Consider the following 22,671-nt stretch of genomic DNA (forward strand, 5'->3'; position numbering starts at 1 on the left):
CTTGTGTTTAAGGAACTATATTATCTAGAAGGAAAGGTCTTCGCGGACAAATCCTATTCTATACTGACTGTTAGTGCGTGTACAAGCGTCTAAGTGTCTACATGGGATGCGAGGGGGCATGGGCCTACCATGGTAACGAGAGTCATGAATTACTTGCATGGAGACAGTAAGGCCGGGCCCTTTGCTCGGTAGCTGGAAGGATGTTTACCTAAACTACTAGACAGGAATGCATTGGATGAGGAGCGGAGCAGATAACTTGAAGGCTGAATACAGTTTTTGGCAGGCAACAGGCCGCGTCAGGCACCGTTAGCCGCGCAGGAAGTAAGACAAAGTTCATGGATACAGATGCAGGTCCAGGCTGGAGCATTTCAGAGACAGAAGCAGGAAAAAGCTCGATGGCAGAATTCAGGGCCTACCTTGCCAGAGCTGGAAAACGTGAAAAGTATACCATATAAAGTCGGTGGCCAATCATACTTAGGAATGGAATATTCGACCCATTCATGGCGGATTTGAAAGAGGACATGTTAACGTTGGACGCACATGTACTTGCGTCTTCATAGCTGGAACTGGAGGGAACATACATGTACTTGTAGCATGTACACGGAGCCGTTGGGGTCTAGATAGGGGACACAATTGACCATAAAAAATCATATTTCCTCAAGGGGACAACGCCGCTCCGTCAATAAGTTGTGGAAGCGAATGCTGCAGTACATCAACAAGAAAGCAACAAAAAATATACCCCCTCTCCTCCCACTACAACCCCCCAATCAGGTTGAGATTCATCACCCCCCCTCAAACAAACCCAACAAAAACTCTCCTGTAACAGTACCATGGGAATCATCCCTTTGAGGGCGTGGGGTTACCGGCACACTCCCCCGTCTGTAAGTGACAGGGTGGCCGAACATTTCTGCCTTCTACATTTCACAATCCGTCTAGGTTCAGCAGGTCATGCCCCGCGTAGCATCCATCACAACATTGGTACACGGCTACAAAGCGATATCAGAGTCCGCCCCATGGCTAACCATCCCCGTCAGCCCAGGTCCGTGTTCATTGCCAACTCCAGGTCGCAGGCCAACACTGGGAATGAAAATGGCGTATGCTGAACTGAGAATCCGCAGGGCGGCATGCAGCGCTGCAAATGGCCATAGTCCTCGTATCTGCACGCTTGACTATTCAATGTCACTTAGCTGGCCAGACGGGGGGGGTCCCCCGGCCATCGTGCAGTTCCCGATGCGATCGTTCAGTCTGTCGTGCAAATTTTTGCGCCTCCTTCGCCTCCGTGAAGATCACCGGTTTCCCCTTGATCTGAACCCTCAGCTTGGCAGGGTACAGCATGGCATACTTGGTCCCCACTTTTTGGAAGATCTTTTTGGCCGGCAGGAACTCGCGCCGTGCAGACTGCACAGCTTGCGTAAAGTCAGGGTATAAGGAGATAGCCATGTTTTGGAAGGTTAAGTCTCCTTTTTCACGGGATAACCTCAAGATCGTATCTCTGTCTCTGTAATTCAGAACTCTGGCCAGAATCGGGCGAGGTGGCGCTCCCGGTACTGGGCGCGGACCCAGCGTCCGATGCGCGCGCTCGTCCAGGAACATGGCCGACAGGTCCGTCCCAAACAATTCACGAAACATACCTTCCACGAAGTGCTCCATATTGCCAATATTGGTGGATTCCGCAATCCCAATAATGCGTATGTTATTTCTACGGGAGCGGGCTTCCAAATCCTCGTTGCGCCCACGTATTACTTCCAGGACCTTGTCCATGCGCAGCAGTTTTTCTCGGGTGTCGCGTTGTCCCTCCTCACATTCCGCAATTCGCGTCTCCGCTGCCGCCAGTCGCTCCTCGTGTTGATCAACTCTGTGGGATATGCCGTCAATACGCTGTGCCATGGAGTCCAATTTAGTGTCTATTTCTTTGAGGCAGCCCTTGAGGTCGCGAAACATACTCCTGACGTCGTCCTCTGGCGTGGGCTCCATCTGTGTTTCAGGGACCACTGTCTGAGACATCCGTGCCCTCTCAGCGCTCCGGGCAGTGCGTCGTTCAAAGTGCAGCTTCTGCTGCTTGGCATCCGACTTCCCCATGAGGGTTCAGGGGAGACACTTTGGGGGGGCACCAGGGTGGGGGGGCTACCAATTGGCCACTTCTGTGTTTCGCCCTCGCTCAGATCGGTGTGGCTGGCACGTGTCTGAATTCTCGCCCGACGTGGGCCGCCCCCACAGCCCCCCGTCGTGAAGGGAGTCTTGTGCAAGCCGGTCAAGCCCAGCGATTCACCAGCACGCACTATTCGTAGGCCTATGGCGGCGTCCTCGCCCTAGCTGTATGCGCAGCGTCAGCGCAGTATCAGGATAGACACCCTGGGCAGGGCACTCCAATCTGGCACCGCATTCACCGCGCTGTAACACCTGTCCCCAATCTTCTGCTTCCCAGGATATTCACAGTTGCAGGCATGCAGTCAGGTGCTATATATATGCAGATCGGTGCACTCCTCCAGGGCCCTGCAGTCATTCCTCTCCATGGTGGCGTGTATGGCAGCGAACACAGTGCGCCAGGGCGCTCTTCCTCACTCTCAGGGCCTCAGCAGCACGCAGCGCACTTCACCACCTGCCTCACCACCGCCAGTGCTTGCCTGCAGGCTGACGGTCAGCCGGATGGTCTGCTTCAGCGACCCCGCCACACACGGCGGGCCAGTCCCGCCCCTGCGCTTCCTCGGGGCTGCGCAGCTCCGCCTGCTGGGTCACAGGCCCGCAACCGGGGACTCAAGTACTTTCCCCGTCCGCCCAGCGAGACGGACGCAGGCCGCCGATGCAGCGAAGGTCACCGCGTCCGATCGCCGCCGCCGATCTCAGTCGCGATGGCTTCCTCCAGATCCTCAGCGCGTAGGCACTCCCCGCCGCAGATTTATTGCTTAGATATGAAGGCTTTAGGCGGATTGGTGTCCGGATTGTGTGTTCGGCCGGCGGAGCCCCGTTCCCTTTTTACAGATACATCACAGCAAGGTGATACTTCCCACAAATCCAAAATTTCTGCTCAAGGTCATTTCCCCCTTCCATCTTAATCAATCGGTGGAATTACCGGTTTTTTTTCTCGCAACCTCAATCTGTTGCGGAAAGGGCTCTACATACACTTGATGTTAAAAGGGCTTTACTGTACTACATACAAAGAACGCAACCTTTCAGAAAGACTAAACAGTTGTTCGTCTCCTTCTCTCCACCGCATAAAGGCAACCCCATCTCAAAATCAGGGATAGCTAGGTGGATTGTAAAGTGCATACATATTTGCTATCACAAAGCAAAAAGAACATTATCTGTTCTACCTAAAGCCCACTCTACAAGAAAGATAGGGCTTCTATGGCTTTTCTAGGGAACATACCCTTAGATGACATCTGCAAAGCAGCCACATGGTCAACACCGCACACCTTCACAAAACATTACTGTGTAGATGTGCACTCCAAATAACAAGCTAGTGTGGGCCAGGCTGTACTAAAGACACTGTTTCAAACTACTGCAACGGATACCGGTGGTCGCTGCTAGGGTTGGGTACTGCTATATAATCTATGCACAGTGTATAATCTGCAGCTCATATGCCTCGAACGGAATATGCTACTTACCAGTATGCATCTGTTCTTGGCATGTAGAGCTGCAGATCTATACACGCCCACCCGCCTCCCTGGCTACCTGTATCCGTTCCAGGCTATCTTATTTAGATACAACACACATGGGTTTCTTCACTATTATCACTACGCTCCATCTTTTCCCTGCTGGCGAAAAACAATCTGAGGATGGAGCCGAAGCCCATGCGCAGTACGGACCGAAGGAGGAGTCACCGAACTCGTGACTTCCAAAGACTGTCCAAGAGGAAAAACAAACTGCAAACATCCGGGCCCAACACCAGATGGCGATCTATGCACAGTGTATATATCTGCAGCTCTACATACCAAGAACAGATGCATACTGGTAAGTAGCATATTCCTTATTGATGCTGAGAAAGAAAACTTCGGTTTTCTGGAGACCTGTTGGACAGGACCTTAGATGGCAGTATAATGCACAGCATATGCATCTTTTAAGCAGCAAAACTATTGTCTCATGTACTGTATAATCATTTTCTTGCATTTTGCCCTGCGGAAAGTGTACTGCCATTTTAAGTTTTCGTTATGAATCGCTGATGTGGCCTATTTTCAGAAAGCCTGTCACGTTTGCTGAAAGTAATGTAGGCTTTTATAATATGATTGTGTGTATTAGAACTAGTATGATTCATTTCTTCTATTGTTTATAGGATTTTCATTTGACCTGTCACCCCTGACCTTGAAACAGGGGTCCTACCAAGTGAACACAACTCAATATGAATTTTTTCTCAACGTGTGTGGCAATGTGTCCATGTGTACTGGCAATTCTGGAGCCTGTCAGAAAGAAAGAAGGCAAGTATACCAATATTGCCACTGTTAAGCTCTTTGGTCTAACTGTACTAAAGTTTGGCCTGAGATGCCTTGTTGGTCTGAGTGAAGGACGTGTCTCGTGCTCAGTAGAGTTCATTGAGGAAAATGCATTCATGGGCACAGAGCATCCTAGTTGCTATTGATAATTTTTATGTCTGGATTAGAAATGCCCCAAACACCTTGGTATTTATGCTGCTTTTAAATTTATTAAGGCCTTCACGTGAGACCATCTTTGGAAGTCTGCACAAACAGATGTTTTTGCAGAGATCAGAACTACGGATTTAGTGTTCGTGATAATTGCCGCTGCCCCTAAAATGCCCAGTAAACACCAGTGTATGAAGATTTTGGTTCAGAAAGCAACAGATTCTGCATGTTATCCATTTGCATGGGGAAAAGGTGTGACAGCAAGTATTTATTGGACATGATAAATTTCAAACCCTGGAGTATTGGTTTTTTATTGTGGCTGATAAATAATAATAGTATATTTGGGAATTCCTCACACTTGTGGCAACCTTAAATGTTAGTCTTCCTTGAAGTTCACTGTCTCTTTCTGAAGCTCACTAGCCCGGTCACAGATTCAGGAGACAAGCCAGTACAGTAAGTGTTTGTTTTTTTTATTTTTATTTATTATATCCAGTTTCCAAATGTCTCAGTATCTGAATCTGATTATGGTGAGCTGCCCTACAGGAAAACCTCAAAAAGCCTTGCAAGCAGGTATACAGACACCCATATATGTAGAAGCCCACTAGCCTCCGCTTTTTCATTTGTACAAAGAATTGCCTGTTTTTGCCATTTAATTGCAGCTTAACCAGCAGGATAGTTCACACTCGAGTGGCTGTTTTCCTTTGAAGAAGTAGTCTTGGTGTAAATTGCAGAAGTTGCAACCAGCACAACACTTAAAAAAATATCAATTCCACCTTTCATAGTCTAAATAGAAATGCACTATTTTTAAGTGATTTTGTAAGTATTGCTTTTTTATCTGTATAGTTCTGAAATGCAATTGTTATAAATAGTGTTATGTGCCTGTGCCTATGTACCTGTGGAAATTCCAACTGTACATTTTATTTTATGAGTTTTGTGTTACATCTATTTTAGTGGAACCAACATGTGGAATCTGGGAATGTTCAATTCTAAGCTTTCCTATTATGATGGGATAATTCAGCTAAATTATACAGGTGGCACTCCGTACAACAACCCAACACATACACCTCGATCTTCCCTTTTAACATTCCTATGTGATAGGGATGCTGGAGACGGACAACCTGAGTTCCAGGTAAAAACTCACTGTGTTGCTCTTTTAATGAGCTGAACAATACACCTCTCCTTGTTGCATGGTCATTTCATGTTTGCCTTGATGAATGTGTTTATTTTCTTATTCTCCATGAGATGAAAAATCGAATTAAGTGCATTTTTAAATGCTATCTGCTTGGTTAGGAATGATGGAGCCATCAGTGACTATATATACATTTTGAAAGTTCTCTGTCATCTCCCATCACTTCATTTCCTTTGTTATATATTGTGGTACATGTAGTATTTTTTGTAGTAAATGTCATGCTAAATAATATGTTCGAGGCATATGAGCTGCAGATTACACACTGTGCATAGATCGCCATCTGATGTTGGGCTCGGATGTTTGCAGTGGTTTTCCTCATGGAAAGTCTTTGGAAGTCACGAGGTATGTGACTCCTCCTTTGGATCATAGTGCGCATGGGGTTCGGCTCCATCCTCAGATAGTTTTTTCCGCCATCGGGCTCGGATGTGTTCTCGCGTTCCAGTTCGGAACCGTTAACGGTTTTCTCTTTCGACGCGCAATCCTTCCCATCTCGACGGTATTGTTTTCGATCGCGTTTCCAGCCACACGCGACCCTTCAACTTAGAAGTCTTCGATTCCGGTCGTCGACAAAGGCCTTCGGGCCTACCCGGCCTCATCTCCGGCTCATGGAAAGGACGCAGTTTAAAAAGTGTCCTCTATGTGGGTCGAAGTTTCCCCACACTGACCTACATGAGGTTTGCAACCTCTGCCTCTCACCGGAGCACGAGGCCAGAGACTGTCCAGCTTGTGCTTCCTTCTGCTCCAAAAAGACCATCCGGGACTGACAAGCTCGAAGGACAATGGCGCGCTCATCATCTTCGATCCCTGATGACATCTTTCAAGATGGCGTCTATGTTCCGGAGCAGGGTCGAGTCGAGGAAGCCATCAGCGCCTCCGAAGCAGATGATTCCGACGTCGAAGACATGACTCCAGATCAAAGGGCTGTAAGTACAGACGTCGACCCCGACCCACCCACCCCCTCGACACTGTCCAAAAAGGCTTCGGTACCACCTCCACCTTCGAGCCCAGGTGCACGCCGTGACACTGCTTCCCATGCCCCGCCTTCGGGCCCGGTAAAGAAGCCTAGTAAGCCTCTTAGCGACTCTGGCTCGAGTCAGCCTACCCTCTGTACCGAACATCTGGCACCGAAGAAAAAAGCGTCATCGTCCTCCTCCACGCCGACCGCTGCTCCCACATCGAAGCACTCTGCGTCGAAGGCTAGCACCAGTTCCTCAGCACCGACAACACCCTCGGAGCCGACTAAAAAACGCCCGTCGCAAGGCCCCGATACTTCCAAACCGAAGACCTCGGAACCAAAAAAACAGCAACCGGTTCCAACTCATAATGACACTTCCAAGCCTAGAACCACTACCGAGTCTACACCCAAAAAACTTACGGCTCCGAAGCCCTCGGCTCCGAAGGATCCGTCTCCCAGAGAAGAACTGTTTTGACCAGATCCTGCCCAAAAGACTCTAATGAAGGACCCCAAGACTGGTCATTTAATGCTCAGCATCAAGAAAAGACCACTAAACATGCCTGCGCCTGCACCACCACCAAAGAAGAAAGACTTTGCTACCTCTCCATTAAGGGTTCCTTCTCATCTTCCTCCTCCTCCTCTCCCACCACACCACTCTCCCACACCATCACCTACCCCAATAGATGATGATGATGACTATGACAACGCCTCAGATTTTTTTTGTTAAAGTATTTTATTGAGTTTTCCAACCGCCTTATCAATAACTCACAGTTACATACAGTAGCCTCTTATATGAGGCCCAATCAGCAATGCACTTAGGAGAAGCCAGTTCTTCAACTTTTACTACCCTAACTCCCCCCCCCCTCCTCCCTCTCTACCCCCACCCCCCCCCCCCCCCCCCCCCCCCCCTCTGACAGCGTGCCCGCACAAACCCCTGTTAAATTTAGCCATTAAGCATCCCGAGGTCTAAAACAAACTAGCACAAAGCAATGGAAAAGACATCAGCAATGATCGCAGAGGGCCTGAGGCTCCATGTCCCCCGCCATGTACACTTCCTGTTCCGACATGACAACACCTCAGATGAGGCAGGGGGAGATGCGGAAGATCAACCCCTTGGGGACCCTACTCCTACTGGATCCCCTAACCCCTGGGATGATTACAGTGTCCCAGATGTCCCTTACACCCCACAGAATGATATTTATCCCTCCAGGACCCCTCCCCCTCCCCCCCCCCACCCCACCCAGAGGACAATATCTGATTCAACCAGCTCCTTCAAAGAGCTGCCCAATACCACGGGGTAGCCCTACATACAGATCCAGTAGAGGAGGATTTTCTAATGGATACTTTTGACACCACACAAAGGTCTACCTCAACACTGCCCATGCTTAAAGGGGTCATTAAGCACGCACCAGAGATCTTTAAGGACCCCGTTAGTGCTCGGGTCATCAACCCAAGAATAGAAAAGGAATACAAGGCTGCCCCTACTGACCCAGTATACATTAAGGGCCCCGCACCACTAGACTCCCTAGTAGTCTCTAATGCCAGGAAGGGGGCAAATTCCCAAACGTCAGGTGACGCACCACCACCAGACAAGGAATCGAAACTCTTAGACGCCTCTGGCAAGCGCACAGCGTCCCAGGCAGCAGATATTTGGTGCATTGCTAACACCCAAGCGCTCCTAGGCAGATATGACCGGGCACATTATGACGAACTCAAGTCCATAATGCAACACCTCCCTGACAAATAAAAAATAGGGCCAGTGAACTAATTCAAGAGGGTAAGACCATCACTAACCCCTTCATTCGCTGTGCCCTAGATGCAGCAGACACCGCCTCAAGGGCAATCAATACCAGTGTCCTTTTGCGCAGGCATGCCTGGTTACGTAAATCAGGTTTTAAACTAGAGGTACAGAGTTCTATACTCAATCAGTCTTTTGATGAGCAACACCTATTTGGACCCAATGTAGATGTATCCCTTGAAAAAATGAAGAAGGATACAGACACCGCCAAATCTATGGGAGCCTTGCAATCGCAAGCTCCCAGAAGGTCTTTTTGTCGCTCATCCTTTAGAGGCACTCATCAAGGCTACTCCTCTGATAGCCCCTCCACCTCTTACAAAGCTCCCGCACAATCCACCTTTACTAGAGGTTATCAAAGGGGTAGTTACAGGGAGAATAACAGCAAAGGCAGAGGCAAAAACAACAACTCCTGCTCTGCCTCCACACCTACCTCCACTTCCCCTCGACTATTCCACTCCAGTCGGGGGAAGACTTCACCAATTTCTCCCTGCCTGGATAAACATCACTTCAGACAGGTGGGTCGACAAAATCATTCAATCAGGCTACTGTCTCGAACTAACATCCACCCCCCCCCCCAACATACCACCCAACCCCCGTCCAATGTCACAAGAACATCTGTTACTGTTAAAACAGGAGGTACTCTCCTGCCTACAAAAAAGTGCAATAGAACCAGTTCCCTTGCACAAACAAAACGAGGGAGTCTACTCCCTATATTTTCTATTACCAAAAAAGGATGGATGTCTAAGGCCTATTTTAGACCTCAGACCCCTAAATCTATACATACATTCAGACCACTTTCACATGGTCACACTTCAGCAGGTCCTCCCTCTGCTTTCCCAGGGCGACTTCCTTGCTACTCTAGACCTCAAGGACGCCTATTTCCACATTCCCAGCGCTCACAGAAAATATCTGATTCGTAGTGGACGGTCAGCACTATCAATTCAAGGTACTCCCATTCGGAGTCACCACAGCACCAAGAGTGTTCACCAAGTGCCTAGCAGTAGTGGCAGCACATCTAAGAAGACAACACATACATGTCTTCCCATATCTAGACGACTGCCTTATAAAAGCCAAATCGTTCAATCAGTGTGTACAACACACTCGCGCTACTATTCAACAACTTCACAACCTGGGGTTCACAATAAATCACCCCAAGTCCCAACTGCAACCGTCCCACATGCTAAAATATCTCGGTGCCACAATCGATACCTCAAAAGCGCTCGCCTATCCCACTCCAGCCAGGATAGCGAGCATCCAAGCTCTTCTCACCAAATTCCAACCGCAACACTCTCTTCCAGCTCGAGTGTTCATGCAACTCATAGGGATGATGGCCTCTTGCATATTCATAGTGCCTCATGCAAGACTCCAGATGTGTCCTCTCCAAGAGTGCTTAGCACGCCAATGGAACCAGGCTGAAGGTCAACTAACAGATCTGGTTTTGGTAGACAGTCGTACCCATCGCTCTCTGCAGTGGTGGAACACCAAGAACCTTGCCAAAGTGCGAACGTTCCTGGACCCGGTTCCCCAGATAATACTAACAACGGACGCATCGCTCTCCGGCTGGGGAGCTTACCTACTACTTCACACCATGCAGGGCAGGTGGACACCTCAACAAAAGTTACTCCACATCAACCACTTGGAGTTACTTGCCATATTCCTAGCCTTAAAAGCATTTAAAAAACAAATATTGGGCAAGACTGTCTTAGTCCGCACCGACAACATGACAGCCATGTTGTATCCAAAAACACGGGGGTAGACACTCTCTGCAGCTCTCTCAACCTGCATAGAGCATATGGAGGTGGGCTATACCTCAGAACATCTTTCTCCTATCCCAACATGTCCCAGGAGTCAAAAACACAATAGCCGATCTCTCGAGCCGTCAAACAGAACAAATCCACAAGTGGGAACTTCATCCACAAGTTCTTCAACCGTTTTTTCAGATTTGAGGGCAACCACAGATAGACCTCTTCGCCACCCAAGAAAACGCCAAATGCCCAAACTTAGCCGCCAGGTATAGTCACCCATTGTCCAAAGGCAATGCAATATGGATGAACTGGTCATGCAGATTTGCGTACGCTTTTCAGCCTCTCCCACTCATTCCACTAGTGGTGCGCAAACTACAGCAATCCTAGTTGCTCCAACTTGGGCCAGACAGCCATGGTACCATACACTGCTGGAACTCTCAGTAGTTCCCACCAAAAACTACACCTCTCTCCACGCCTGTTAACCCAGAACCATGGAGAGATCCAACACCCAGACCCAGCTCCACTCAACCTAGCGATCTGGATCCTGAAATCCTAGAATTTGGTTATCTTAACCTTCCTCCTGACTGTATGAACTTCATCAAAGAAGCTAGACGGCCTACCACTAGAGCATGCTATGCAGCCAAGTGGAAGAGATTCGTAGTATACTGCCATAACGACACTAATCCCCTAGATGTGTCTATCCAACACATCATAGGCTACTTACTACACCTCCAAAGATGCAACCTAGCCTATACCTCTATCAGATTGCATCTTGCTGCCGTAGCAGCATATCTACAAAATAGACAGCACCTCTCACTTTTCAGAGTACCTGCCATAAAGGCCTTTATGGAAGGATTCAAAAGAATAATTCCCCCCAGAGTACCACCTTCCCCTGTGTGGAATTTAAACATCGTTCTCACAAGACTAATGGGGCCTCCATTTGAACCTCTACATAAATGTGAACTACAACTCTTAAAATGGAAAGCTGCTTTCCTCGTAGCCATTACTTCTCTACGAAGAGTTAGTGAACTACAAGCACTAACCATTCAAAAACCCTTTCTCCAGATGCATCTTCATAAAGTTGTTCTCCGGACTAACCCTAAATTCCTCCCTAAAGTCATTTCTCCCTTCCACCTCAATCAATCTGTAGAGCTGCCTGTATTCTTCTCGCAGCCACAAACAGTTGCAGAAAGAGCTCTTCACACCTTAGATGTCAAAAGAGCACTACTATACTACATAGAGAGAACAAAATCCTTTCGTAAGACCAAACAATTATTTGTGTCTTTCTCACCACCACACAAAGGCAACCCCATATCAAAATCTGGGATAGCTAGGTGGATTGTAAAATGCATTCAAATCTGCTACCATAAAGCAAAGTGAACGCTATCCATTCCCCCGAAAGCCCATTCTACACGAAAAATAGGGGCTTCCATGGCATTCTTAGGGAACATTAGATGATATATGCAAAGCAGCTACATGGTCAACACCGCACACTTTCACTAAACACTACTGTGTAGATGTGCAAACTAAGCAACAAGCTAGTGTGGGCCAGGCTGTACTCAAAACGTTATTTAAAACCACTGCAACTGATACGGGTGGTCGCCGCTAATGGTGGGTACTGCTATATAATTTATGCACAAGTGTGTAATCTGCAGCTCATATGCCTCGAACGGAATATGCTACTTACCAGTATGCATCTGTTCTTGGCATGTAGAGCTGCAGATCTACACACGCTCACCCGCCTCCCCGGCTACCTTTATCTGTTGCAGTTTATCTTATTTAGATAGCACACACATGGGCATCTTCTCTGTTACTACTACTACGCTCCATCTTTCCCTGCTGGCGAAAAACAATCTGAGGATGGAGCCGAAGCCCATGCGCAATACGATCCAAAGGAGGAGTCACCGACCTCGTGACTTCCAAAGACTTTCCAAGAGGAAAAACAAACTGCAAACATCCGGGCCCAACACCAGATGGCGATCTATGCACAAGTGTGTAGATCTGCAGCTCTACATGCCAAGAACAGATGCATACTGGTAAGTAGCATATTCCTTTAGTTTCTCGTAAATTGAGCGATATAAATCAGTTTTCTAAGTTACCATGATAAATAGTTTATTGCTAAGCTATCACATTCCCCAATTAGTGATCTGTTTTCCTCTTTTTCATGGGAACTACTGGTAGGTATGAGTTTGCTGTTCGCAAATATCGGGAATGGATATGATGTTGAAAGTCCTCACAAAGTAAGGATGGGCAACTGCCACATTAAGCTGGGTTCGCTATGCGGCACATCTGTTATGTCATTAGATGAAATCTATCAAGGGAAGCCAAGAATTAACTGTAGCAAATTGTTCAACTGAGCGATCACCTTATAGCATTGTGTGCAGGAGTAATCATGTAGTTCCTAGTGAAATTCAGTTATGCATCGAAATAAAATATTGTAGTTTTAAACAACATAGTAAGCCATAGGAGAAAAAACGTTTTCAGGGTGTGCCACACACCGGTTGTTAACACTGGTATTGTATGTTTTCAATCAGCTAGATGTGTTGCAGTTTAGATCAGCTGGAACCCTAGGATAAGGGTACTCAAACAGCCTTTGAAGGGAGTATTTTTCACCACAGGTAAAATTCAGGAGGATTAGGCAAGCACAGGAGTACATTTTCTTTTTTTGTTATTAATAGTTTGCTATGCTGCACATAGTTTACATCATTATGGTCCAAAATGAAAACCAATATATAACCAAGGTGCAACTATTTAACAGGTCTTAGGAAGTGTTAGGGGTGTGGAATTTATTAAAATATCTACTTGTCCTTGGGGCATGTTGCTTCCTAAAAATACTTGTCCTATAACAAAATCCACTTGTCTCTTTGGTGCCAAGTAGTGCGGCGACAAATTATGTCCGCAATCTCATTATATAAGAGCTCTGATATAGCCTTTCTGATTATGCCAGGGCTCATGCCATAGTAGTGTTTGAATACCTGCAATCCCCTTATGTTGCCACGTTTCCACAGATCTACATACTGGGGCTGAAGGTAGTGGTAAGCAATAGTTCCAGGGTTAGTATGCCCTTTTGAGTCTGTGCAAACCTACTAACTTGCATGTTCTAAGGGTTTTCAACAACGCTTCTCTAATCTTTTACCATGCTGAGAAATGTTGAAAGTTTACTCCTGACAATGGCAGATGTAAACCTTCTTCCAGAGTTGGGGAAAAAAGTAGTTGGAGGGAAAATGAAATAGCAAACACTCAGATTTTCGCATGAGCAAATCCTACACATGCATATTTGCTCATGCTAAAATGCCGTTCACAAATATTTTCTAGGAGTACTATTTCTTGTCTTACTTCTGTAAATTCTTGGGAATTCATGAAAGCTGTATAGCTGCACCTAATGCAAAGAAATATACCATGGGTGCACTTTTGAGACTTTCTTTAATAATTGGGCCCCTAATTTGGTCTGTCGTTGACCATGACCTTTTGCATTTATTAAAATCCCGTCTTTCTCTCTCTGTATCGACTGGCTTCACTGTGAGTGACAGCATTCTGCTGGTTCACAAGGAGCATATCGCACACAAAGTAGTTTTGTTCAGTGCCAGTAACTACTGTGGCAGCGTGTGCTTTTCGAAACCAAAACCAATTTTTGCTTTTGCCAATGTTTGTTATAATGGTGAGGGCCCGGCAGCTCCCACACCAATAAGGTTTTGCAAAAAATATGCCAAAACAAGTCACTTATTGACAAAACTAAAAAGCTGACCACCAATTTCAGACCTACTGACTTTGCCAATTCTGGTTTACTTTTGTTTCCCATAATCTTATTGAAACTGGTTACATTGATTATGAATATTTTTGGGAAATACTAGCATGCATCAACACATGTTACTAAATGATGCTGCAAAGAAATGGTACCTGAAATTTCACAGTAGTTTAGCGAAATGTTTTTTTTCCTCCTTTCAGTTTTTTTATGAACATATTATTTTGAAAGAAAAGAATCCTCAATCTTTCTTTCAAGCTTCTGCAAATATTTACATCAAATCAGAGAGCTTTCTGGGAGCATTATACATAGCTTCATATTGCTAAACTTTGAAAACATGTGTACACATTTTTATACTGGAACCACTGTCAGTAGTGCAGCCAGAGCTTACAACATTTACTTAAAGTGCTCATCCTAATAATAAAGGCTTTTGATGAATGAACCATAAATACAAGTTTGAACAGCATTAACATATGGACATATATATTACCTGCAGACAGTGCCCTTCCCTGATCCATTATGTGGTACAGCAAACTGGCAGCCAAAGGGTTTTTGCTGCAGGGGGTTGGGCCTACTTGTCCCAAGGACAAAATGCACATAAAAACTTGTTGCCCTTGAACCCTAATAATATGTCCTGGGCGTCTGGCTATAGGAATTCCACATCCCTGGGGGGAGAGGTGCATTTAGAAATATGATGTCAATTAGGTTTTTACTTCAAATAGAAAGTAAACAAATCAAAATGAAAGCACTAGAGGAACAGCACTGTGTAATGTCCCCAAAACAGCAGTGGTCAAGATTCTTGCTCTCCTACATAAATTGGGAAAAGAGCCTAATCGTTTAGTATGCTGTAGAAAATTTGAGTCTAGTGTGGAGTTTTTGAATACTTGGCTCCCTGCAAAGTTCAGTGTGTTGTAGCTATACAGTGACCACAAGACTAAGGTTATGTTTTTCAGTTATCGGAGTTAGGTTAGGTATTTGGGTTCAATGAATGGAGACTAAATTGTGCATTGTCTAAGTCAGGGTATTGGGTAAAATAGCTGAAGCAGAGATAAACTGTTCTCTGCACAGTGCAGTAGTCGAACCATCAAGGTGTACATTTTACAAGATTCTATATGAATGGTTTTCATAGCCAGACATAATCGACAGACACTTTCACCTTAGTCCCTAGTTACACAAGAATTTGCATCGTCTGGAATTAATTGCCTTATGTACAGGGATGATCCAATGAAAGTGCCAGAATACATCTGAATTAAAATAGAACAATTATTGCCAAACTGAATCAAGGCATTTAAATGTCAGAAGAAGACTGCCATTTTGACTTTGAAATACAGCTAGGGAGAAGATGCAAGAGGTACCACTTTTTGCAGTCAGGCCAAGATGATATAATAAATATTTATAGTAATCATTATCCATACAGTGAAGTAAGTAGATGCTTGCTGACTTAAGAACATTTTGTCTACAATTAGAATGTCAGAGAATCAATACATTCAAAAGGATCGTTTGATGATGAGGTATGATGTTTTTCAAGCTCTGTCATCGTTATAAACCCATGCTCCAACAGGATGCATGACCTTTTATAAGACATATCTCAGAATATTTGGGGCAATGACCATCAGCACTATAGTTGATGGCCGGGAACCATAGGCTTGTAAGCAGTTCTAAGCTCTGTTAGTTTCACATTGTGTGAAATTTTGTATGTGTAGATCACAAGTGAATAACATGACGCAGCGTGCTGTGCACTTTTAAGGATTGACATGTTTTGGATCTTTCAAAAGCATTTGGGAGGCCTCCGTTAAGTGACCAGTTCCAATGATCTCTGAGGTTGGATGTGCATGAAGAAGATTCTCCAACAACTTCACAGTAATCAACCAGTTTTTTTGCCCTGTTGGTCCTGTGCTGATTGAGATATTCATTGACCAAAAGTATGAACTAGGTTTACCATGGATGCAGCAGCCAATTATTATGGCTTGTACCCCCAAATTATTTGTTTCAATTTCTTTCAATTCAAGGTTCAGTTTTGTAGCCACATAGATAGGCCGCCTGACATTTTGGGACAGAATTCTGAGATATGAGAAGGTATTCAAGATCTGGGCGAGTGTATTGTAATCAATCTTTAACTTCAGATTGCATTGTGTCTTTGATATCCCATCTAGACAGTGCTGCAGGTTGATTCCTTAAATTAGCTCTAGTTAAAAGACAAAAACACAATTCCTAGTTTAACACGACATGGTCTACGTTTACCCCTTTCCTTCTGTCTCTGACTTCCAAACTTCCCTCGCCACTCAATTCTTCTTCAAAGCCTGTTGTACTCCACGTTCATACTCTATTTTTAGCTGTCAACACGTTATATGGGGACTAGCTCCAAATAGATGGAGTTTCTCAATCTATTAGCTCATGAACCAATATGTAACATTTGTAAAATGTATTTTGTCCCTTTTATGATCGGTTTTTCGGTAATTGTCTGTGTTATTTATACAGCTGTATCAGTTCATTTGCTATATGTTTTGAAAACCGTGGAGTGAAAGCATAAGAAATGCTTCCTGAAGTGCCACTGTCAAACCTGGCTTGAGTTCCTTATCTAGTGAGCTTTTACAAATTGGCATAGAGTACTACATTCTTATGCACAGCTAAATATATCTCAGATTAGGGCAACACTGCTCGAAACACCAGTGCAAGGCTATTATACTTCACTGTACACTGTAAGTAGAGTATTATACTTTATTACTTGCTTACAGATTAGATCTCTCCATTACTCATCTACATTGTTGGCACCCTTCATCGCCTACACGAGCATATGTACAGGGTCCATAGTGAGAAAAACGTAGGATGATTTTGTTTTGACTTATTGGAATTTTGATCTATAGTTCTCCTTAACTAATGAATGAATGAAATCTGTGTCAATTGGTAGAAAGCCCAGATAAAATCACTAGGATATGTGGGTGGTTAAAGCCTGGCTTTCCCAGTTATTGCTGTTCTTTTGAATTGGCAGTACCATAAATCTTGCACAGAGCATTAGGTGTCGGCTCAATCTTCCTAGTGCCTCTTTTAAATAAGACTGAATCTTAGACATCTCATAAGAGTGCCCAATTATGTGTGCATAAGGTGCATTCTGAATTTTCTCCAAGTCTGGCATTTGAGAATTGCCCAGAACCTGTTTTTCCAGCTGCAATTTAATAGCCTGGGTACTTATGTACGTTGTGGTTACTGTCTTGAGGCTTATTGATAGGTCGTTGGCAGCTTTATTTTGATATGCTCCCCAGGGGTTTTTGAGTCATTGAAAATTTCCAGTAAGACCTGTTAGAGATTTTGAGTCTCCTTTGGGAAGGACTATTTGGAATAGTACTTTACTACATGACTTGTTAAAAAAAAAAACCTTTGCAACAGTATACAAAGACAGAGGTTCATATGTTAGGTACTGACTTTGACAATGAAGTTAAAAGCATTGTTATGTCCTTAGATACTGGCTTTGACAGTAAAATTAAAAACATTGTTAAAAACTAAAGTCTAAAAATTCAATACATTTTTGCTTAAACAATCATGCAATAGAGTAATATTCTAATGTAGCATAAAGTCTGCTTTGGCAAGGACATGATAGTATTTGATGTGGTATGACTTGTATTCTAGGTATTGTTTGTTTAGACCAAACTCAAGACAGAGCACCGATTGCCTTGTATAGGTTGGTAAATAAAATAAAAAATTTGCCTATAAGCTGTGCACAGGATTTTATTTAATGCTGTCAACAGTTTCCCAGGGTAGGCTAAATGGCCATAGGAGGTGGTGGGCAGACTTTTTCCACAAACAACTCGTAAGATTGCTTCTGCCGAAGGACTATGTAGATGTGTATACAATTTGACAAAGCATGCTCCAGCACTGATGCTTGCACTTTGCAAAGACTGTAGATGTATGTTCTTACGACAGTCCGAAAACCATACACCTAAGTAATTGTATATTGTTGTATTATAAATCATTAAATTCCCCATCCTTAATGTATGTTAGGATTTATGTTTATTTTTACTAAATATCACAACCTTTGTATTCCCGGCGTTGGATATAAGCTGGTTTCCTTTGTTGTAAAAATTGAGTTGATCCAGTGCTCGCTGCAACCAATTTCTGGTGTAGTCCAGAATGATCAGGTTGTCCACGTGTTGGAGTACGGGACGCCATTGTGTGCCAATCTGTAGTGAAACAGTTTGAACTTTTGATATGGCTTTACCTAAGTCGGCTGTATAGAGTTTGAACAAGATGGGTGCCAACACGCAACCCTATTTCAAGCCACGGGATGTTGGCATTTCAGATGTAGGTTTGTTTCCGTTTCCTTGCTTGACAATGACCCATGTATTTCGAATACAGGGAAATAATTGCCTTCAAAAGAGAATAAGAAATGCCTAGGTGAGCTAGCTTTGACCATAGTATGTTCTGGTCCACACCATCAAATGCAACAGAATAGTATATAAGCACATGAATAGTGAGGGACTGAAAGCCTGCGAGGTGCAGTGAATCATATAGCATATGGCAACTGTATTGTCTATTATTGATGCTTTTGGCCTAAACCCAGTTTGATAGTATGGGATTATGTTTTCCTCAGTTATCTAAGCTACTAGTTTGTACAATAGGATCTTGGCATATGCTTTAGCCTCTACATCTAGCAAGACTATTAATCAGTATTTAGATGGATCAATGTTAGAACTTTTTTGTGAATTGGTTGTAGTATAGATCCTCTCCATGAGTATGGAATTTGACCTGATTGAAAATAGAGATGGAAAAGCGGAGAGAGAATATTAGCCCATTAGTCTGTCAGCCCTAAATACAGAGTCTGGCAGATTGTTGGGATCTAGTGCCCCTTTTTTCTGAGCATTATAGAACCTTGCAGACGGCTGATTTCCTGAACATGATCACGCCATAATTATAACAGTTATTCTCTGGGTTGACCAAGATCCCTCTTTCGTTACTTCCACGCAAGAATGCTGGAGGAGGAATGGGTAATCCTGAGTTGTTTCATGGATTTTATTTACTCCTTCCAATTTATGGGACCCATTCATCCTATTGATACCTCCTTGTTATTTATACAAGTCTTCTATATGTTTAATACAATTTTCCATGGAGACTCCATTGCCCCATACTGCGGCATTGTTATTTATTCTGTTGACATATTGCTAATATTTATACTGATTGGCGCTAGAAGGGAGTAAACATGTGCCCATTACGACTCTTGGTATTTAGCCTTGGCTGTCCATACCAACTTGCGATGTATACCAACTTGCGATGTGAGTTTCTTAGGTCATGTCCCCTAAATTGAAGCACCTACCAGGTGTTTGCTGATCTGCCACAGAGCTAGATTGCAAGTGGCCATAAAATCGATCGTAAATAATCCCCTCTGGATTAGCCTTTGAGTTCGGTTGTAGGTCTGTGGAGAAAAGCTGGATGAGTTTTGAAAGATTAAAGTCGCCAGTTACAATGATCGCTGAGGTTGGATGTGCACGACGAAGATTTCCCCCAACACTTCACGGTAATCAACCAGTTTTTTTGCCCTGTTGGTCCTGTGGAGATTGAGATATACAGTGACCAAAAGTATGAACTAGGTTTACCATTGATGAAGCATCCGTTCATTATTATGGCTTGTACCCCTACATTATTTGTTTCAATTTATCTCAATTCAAGTTTGTTTGTTTTTTTCACTGAAAAAAACATAGGTTTCAGGGACTTTATAGTTCGAAATTAGCATTTAAAAAACCTTAGAAATTCACTGGAAAAAAATAGGTTTCAGGGACGTTATAGGTATTTGGACATTTTACTCGTACAAAACCAGAGAAATTTGGTTGTTATAGTTAGTTGAGCTAACTATAACTTGTGCCCCCGCAATGCACTGCTGATGACGTCACATATTACATCATTCATGACATGGTCAGTGATATCACTGATGACATCATCCAGTGACTGTGTGCTCTGTAAAGTTTAAATATGTTTTTTATATATATATATATATATATATATATATATATATATATATATACCAAGGTGTATTGAAGTATGAGTGGGTGTATGAGTGTCTGAATAGATGATTTAGTAGGTGCGTGTCTGACTGTATTAGTGAGTGATTAAACGTGTCTTACTGAATGCATGGGTTAGTGAGTAAACTGTGTAAATGTCTATCAGTCTGTCAGTTGGTGTGTAAGTGGCTGCATGGGTTGGTGAGTAGCTACATGAGTGTCTATATGGGTTTTTGATTGGTTGTCTGAGTATCTGTATTGGTGCCTGAGTGTCTGTGTGGGTGGAGGGTGTGATTGTGAATAGATGTGTGAGTGGGTAATTCACGGAGTGTATGGGTTCAAGAGTGCATCTGTGAAGGGCTGTATGAGTGAGTGAGTGTGTGTATGGGTGTGTTGGTGAGTGAATGGATGTCTCAGTGGTACATGTGTGACTAACTACAAACGTGGAAGGCAGTATATGTGAGTGTTGGAGTATATAAATGACTATATGTGAGAGTGAGTGATTGTGAGAGTGGCTCTATGGATGAGTGTGTGCTTGTATCAGTGATTGTATAAGAATAAGTATGTATCTGAAAGAGACACGTTAGTGATAGATTCCTTACCTTAAAATATACCCAGGCGTCAGACTGGATCCGTAAAGTTTTGTCAGCAGGACCCCTGCGAGTCGGTAGGCGTCGTCGTGCGGCTCCGTGTACGTCGCTGGCGTCGTATTCGCCGAGATGACGCCGTCGGAGCTACTTAGACGCGCCCACGCGTGCTGACGTCAGTTCTGTATGGGACTTTATGTGCCAGGAGCACAGAGCCATGCCAGAGACCAACTACTGGTGCAATAGAACTAGGGCCCTAAAAGAGATGACCTGAACCCTAGAGAACAGTTTGCAGAACGGGGAGGATGGGCGAGCGGTAAGGAATCCATCCCTAACTAATGTCTCTTACAGATATATCGTTACACAAGTAAGTAACTTGTGCATCTGAAAGAGACACGTTAGTGATAGATTCCTTACCTTAGAATACATACCCAAGCAATACCAACCCCGGTGGAGGGTCTGCGAAGTGAAATCACACCAGAGAGTCACGGAGAACCGACTGGCCAAAGAAGCGGTCTCTCCGGACTTGACTGTCAAGGCAATAGTGCTGAATGAAAGTATGCAGCGAGGCCCACGTGGCTGCCTGACCGATATCTTGCAGGGGGACACCGCGTCCCAATGCTGTAGTAGCTGCTGTGGCCCCGGTAGAATGGGCGCTCAGCCCTACCGGAGGTTCCTTTTTAGCCAGAGAGTAACCGGCTTTAATACACAAGACAACCCATCGGGAGATAGCCCGCTTGTGCACAGCTCGGCCCTTCTTGGCGCCCACGTACCAACGAAGAGCCGTCCATCCGGAACTGCAGTGTGCGGTTTAGATAGAATGAAAGCGCACGTTCTGGGTCCACACGGTGGAGCTTCTCTTCCTCTCTTGAAGGGTGCGGAGGCAGAAAGTTAGTGGGCAGAGTGACAGTCTGCCCGAGATGAAAGGCAGTGACTACTTTCGGCAGAAAGGAGGGACGTGGTCCAAGCACAACCTTGTCTGGATGAATCGCAAGGAAAGGAGGTTTACATGAGAGCCTGGAGGTCACTCACACGCCTAGCGGAGGTGATGGCCACCAGGAAGACAGTTTTCAAAGTTAACCGCAAAGGACAGTTATGCAGAGGCTCAAAGGGAGCGCAGATTAAGTATGTGAGAACCAGGTTCAAGTCTCACTGAGGCATCACAAAAGGAATAGGAGGGAAAAGGTGAGTAATGCCTTTGAGAAATCTATTGACAACAGGAGACTTGAAAAGAGAGGGCTGATCAGGCAGCCTGACAAAGGCTGAAAGAGCAGAAAGGTAGCCCTTGATAGTCCCCAGAACAGAGCCCTGCTGAGCCAAAGAGAGGAGGAACAATAGGACCTCAAAAAAAGGGGCAGAAAGGTGATCTACAGCTTTCATTGTGCACCATACCACAAACTTGTTCCACCAACAGGCGTACACAGATTTATTTGAGGGACGCCTAGCTGCCAGAATCACATTACAGACCTCAGGAGGCAAGTCAAATGGAATCAACTGCTGCTGCTCAATCTTCAAGCAAGGAGGTGGAGGCTGGACAGGTTCGGGTGTAGGACCGTCCACTGTTGCTGCGACAGAAGATCCTCCCGAAGAGGCAGTCGAATCGGGGTTCCGCGCTCATACTGAGTAGCTCAGGATACCAAACTCTTCAAGCCCAGTCTGGTGCCCCAAGAATGACTTGGGCCCGGTCGCATCTGATCTTCTTCAGCACTCTGGGTAGAAGATGTATAGGCGGAAAGGTGTACAACAGACCGCAACTCCACTCGTGACAAAAAGCATCTCGGAGCGAGTGCCACCTTGGAAACTCCAACATGCAGAACTGCTGCCATTGCACGTTCTCTTCGGTGGCGAATAGATCTAACCAAGGTTCTTCCCACTGCCGAAAGAGACCTTGTGCCACGTCAGTGAAGACGCCATTCGTGATCCATCAGGCACCGGCGGTTGAGTTAGTCTGCCCTGGCGTTCAAAGAACCTGCCCGGTGTTGAACCGTCAAAGAGATGCCTTGATGTTCCAGCCATGTCCAGAGACGCAGAGCCTCCTGACATAGGGTCCACAACCCCACCCCGCCTTGGTTGTTGCAATACCACATGGCGGTG

At 45.0% G+C, this 22,671-nt stretch overlaps 1 protein-coding gene across 1 annotated transcript in view; it reads left to right on the forward strand.

The window, feature by feature from the left end:
- IGF2R (insulin like growth factor 2 receptor) overlaps window positions 1-22,671 on the forward strand; it is a 1,674,612-nt gene that overhangs the window by 469,238 nt on the left and 1,182,703 nt on the right. Inside the window, exons 15-16 of the mRNA XM_085611652.1 lie at window positions 4,271-4,412; window positions 5,526-5,703. Of these exons, the coding sequence (XP_085467778.1) occupies window positions 4,271-4,412; window positions 5,526-5,703 (320 nt within the window). The remainder of the gene's footprint in view (window positions 1-4,270; window positions 4,413-5,525; window positions 5,704-22,671) is intronic.

This window comes from Triturus cristatus, chromosome 6 (genome assembly GCF_964204655.1).
Source record: "Triturus cristatus chromosome 6, aTriCri1.1, whole genome shotgun sequence".
Taxonomy (NCBI): Eukaryota; Metazoa; Chordata; class Amphibia; order Caudata; family Salamandridae; genus Triturus; species Triturus cristatus.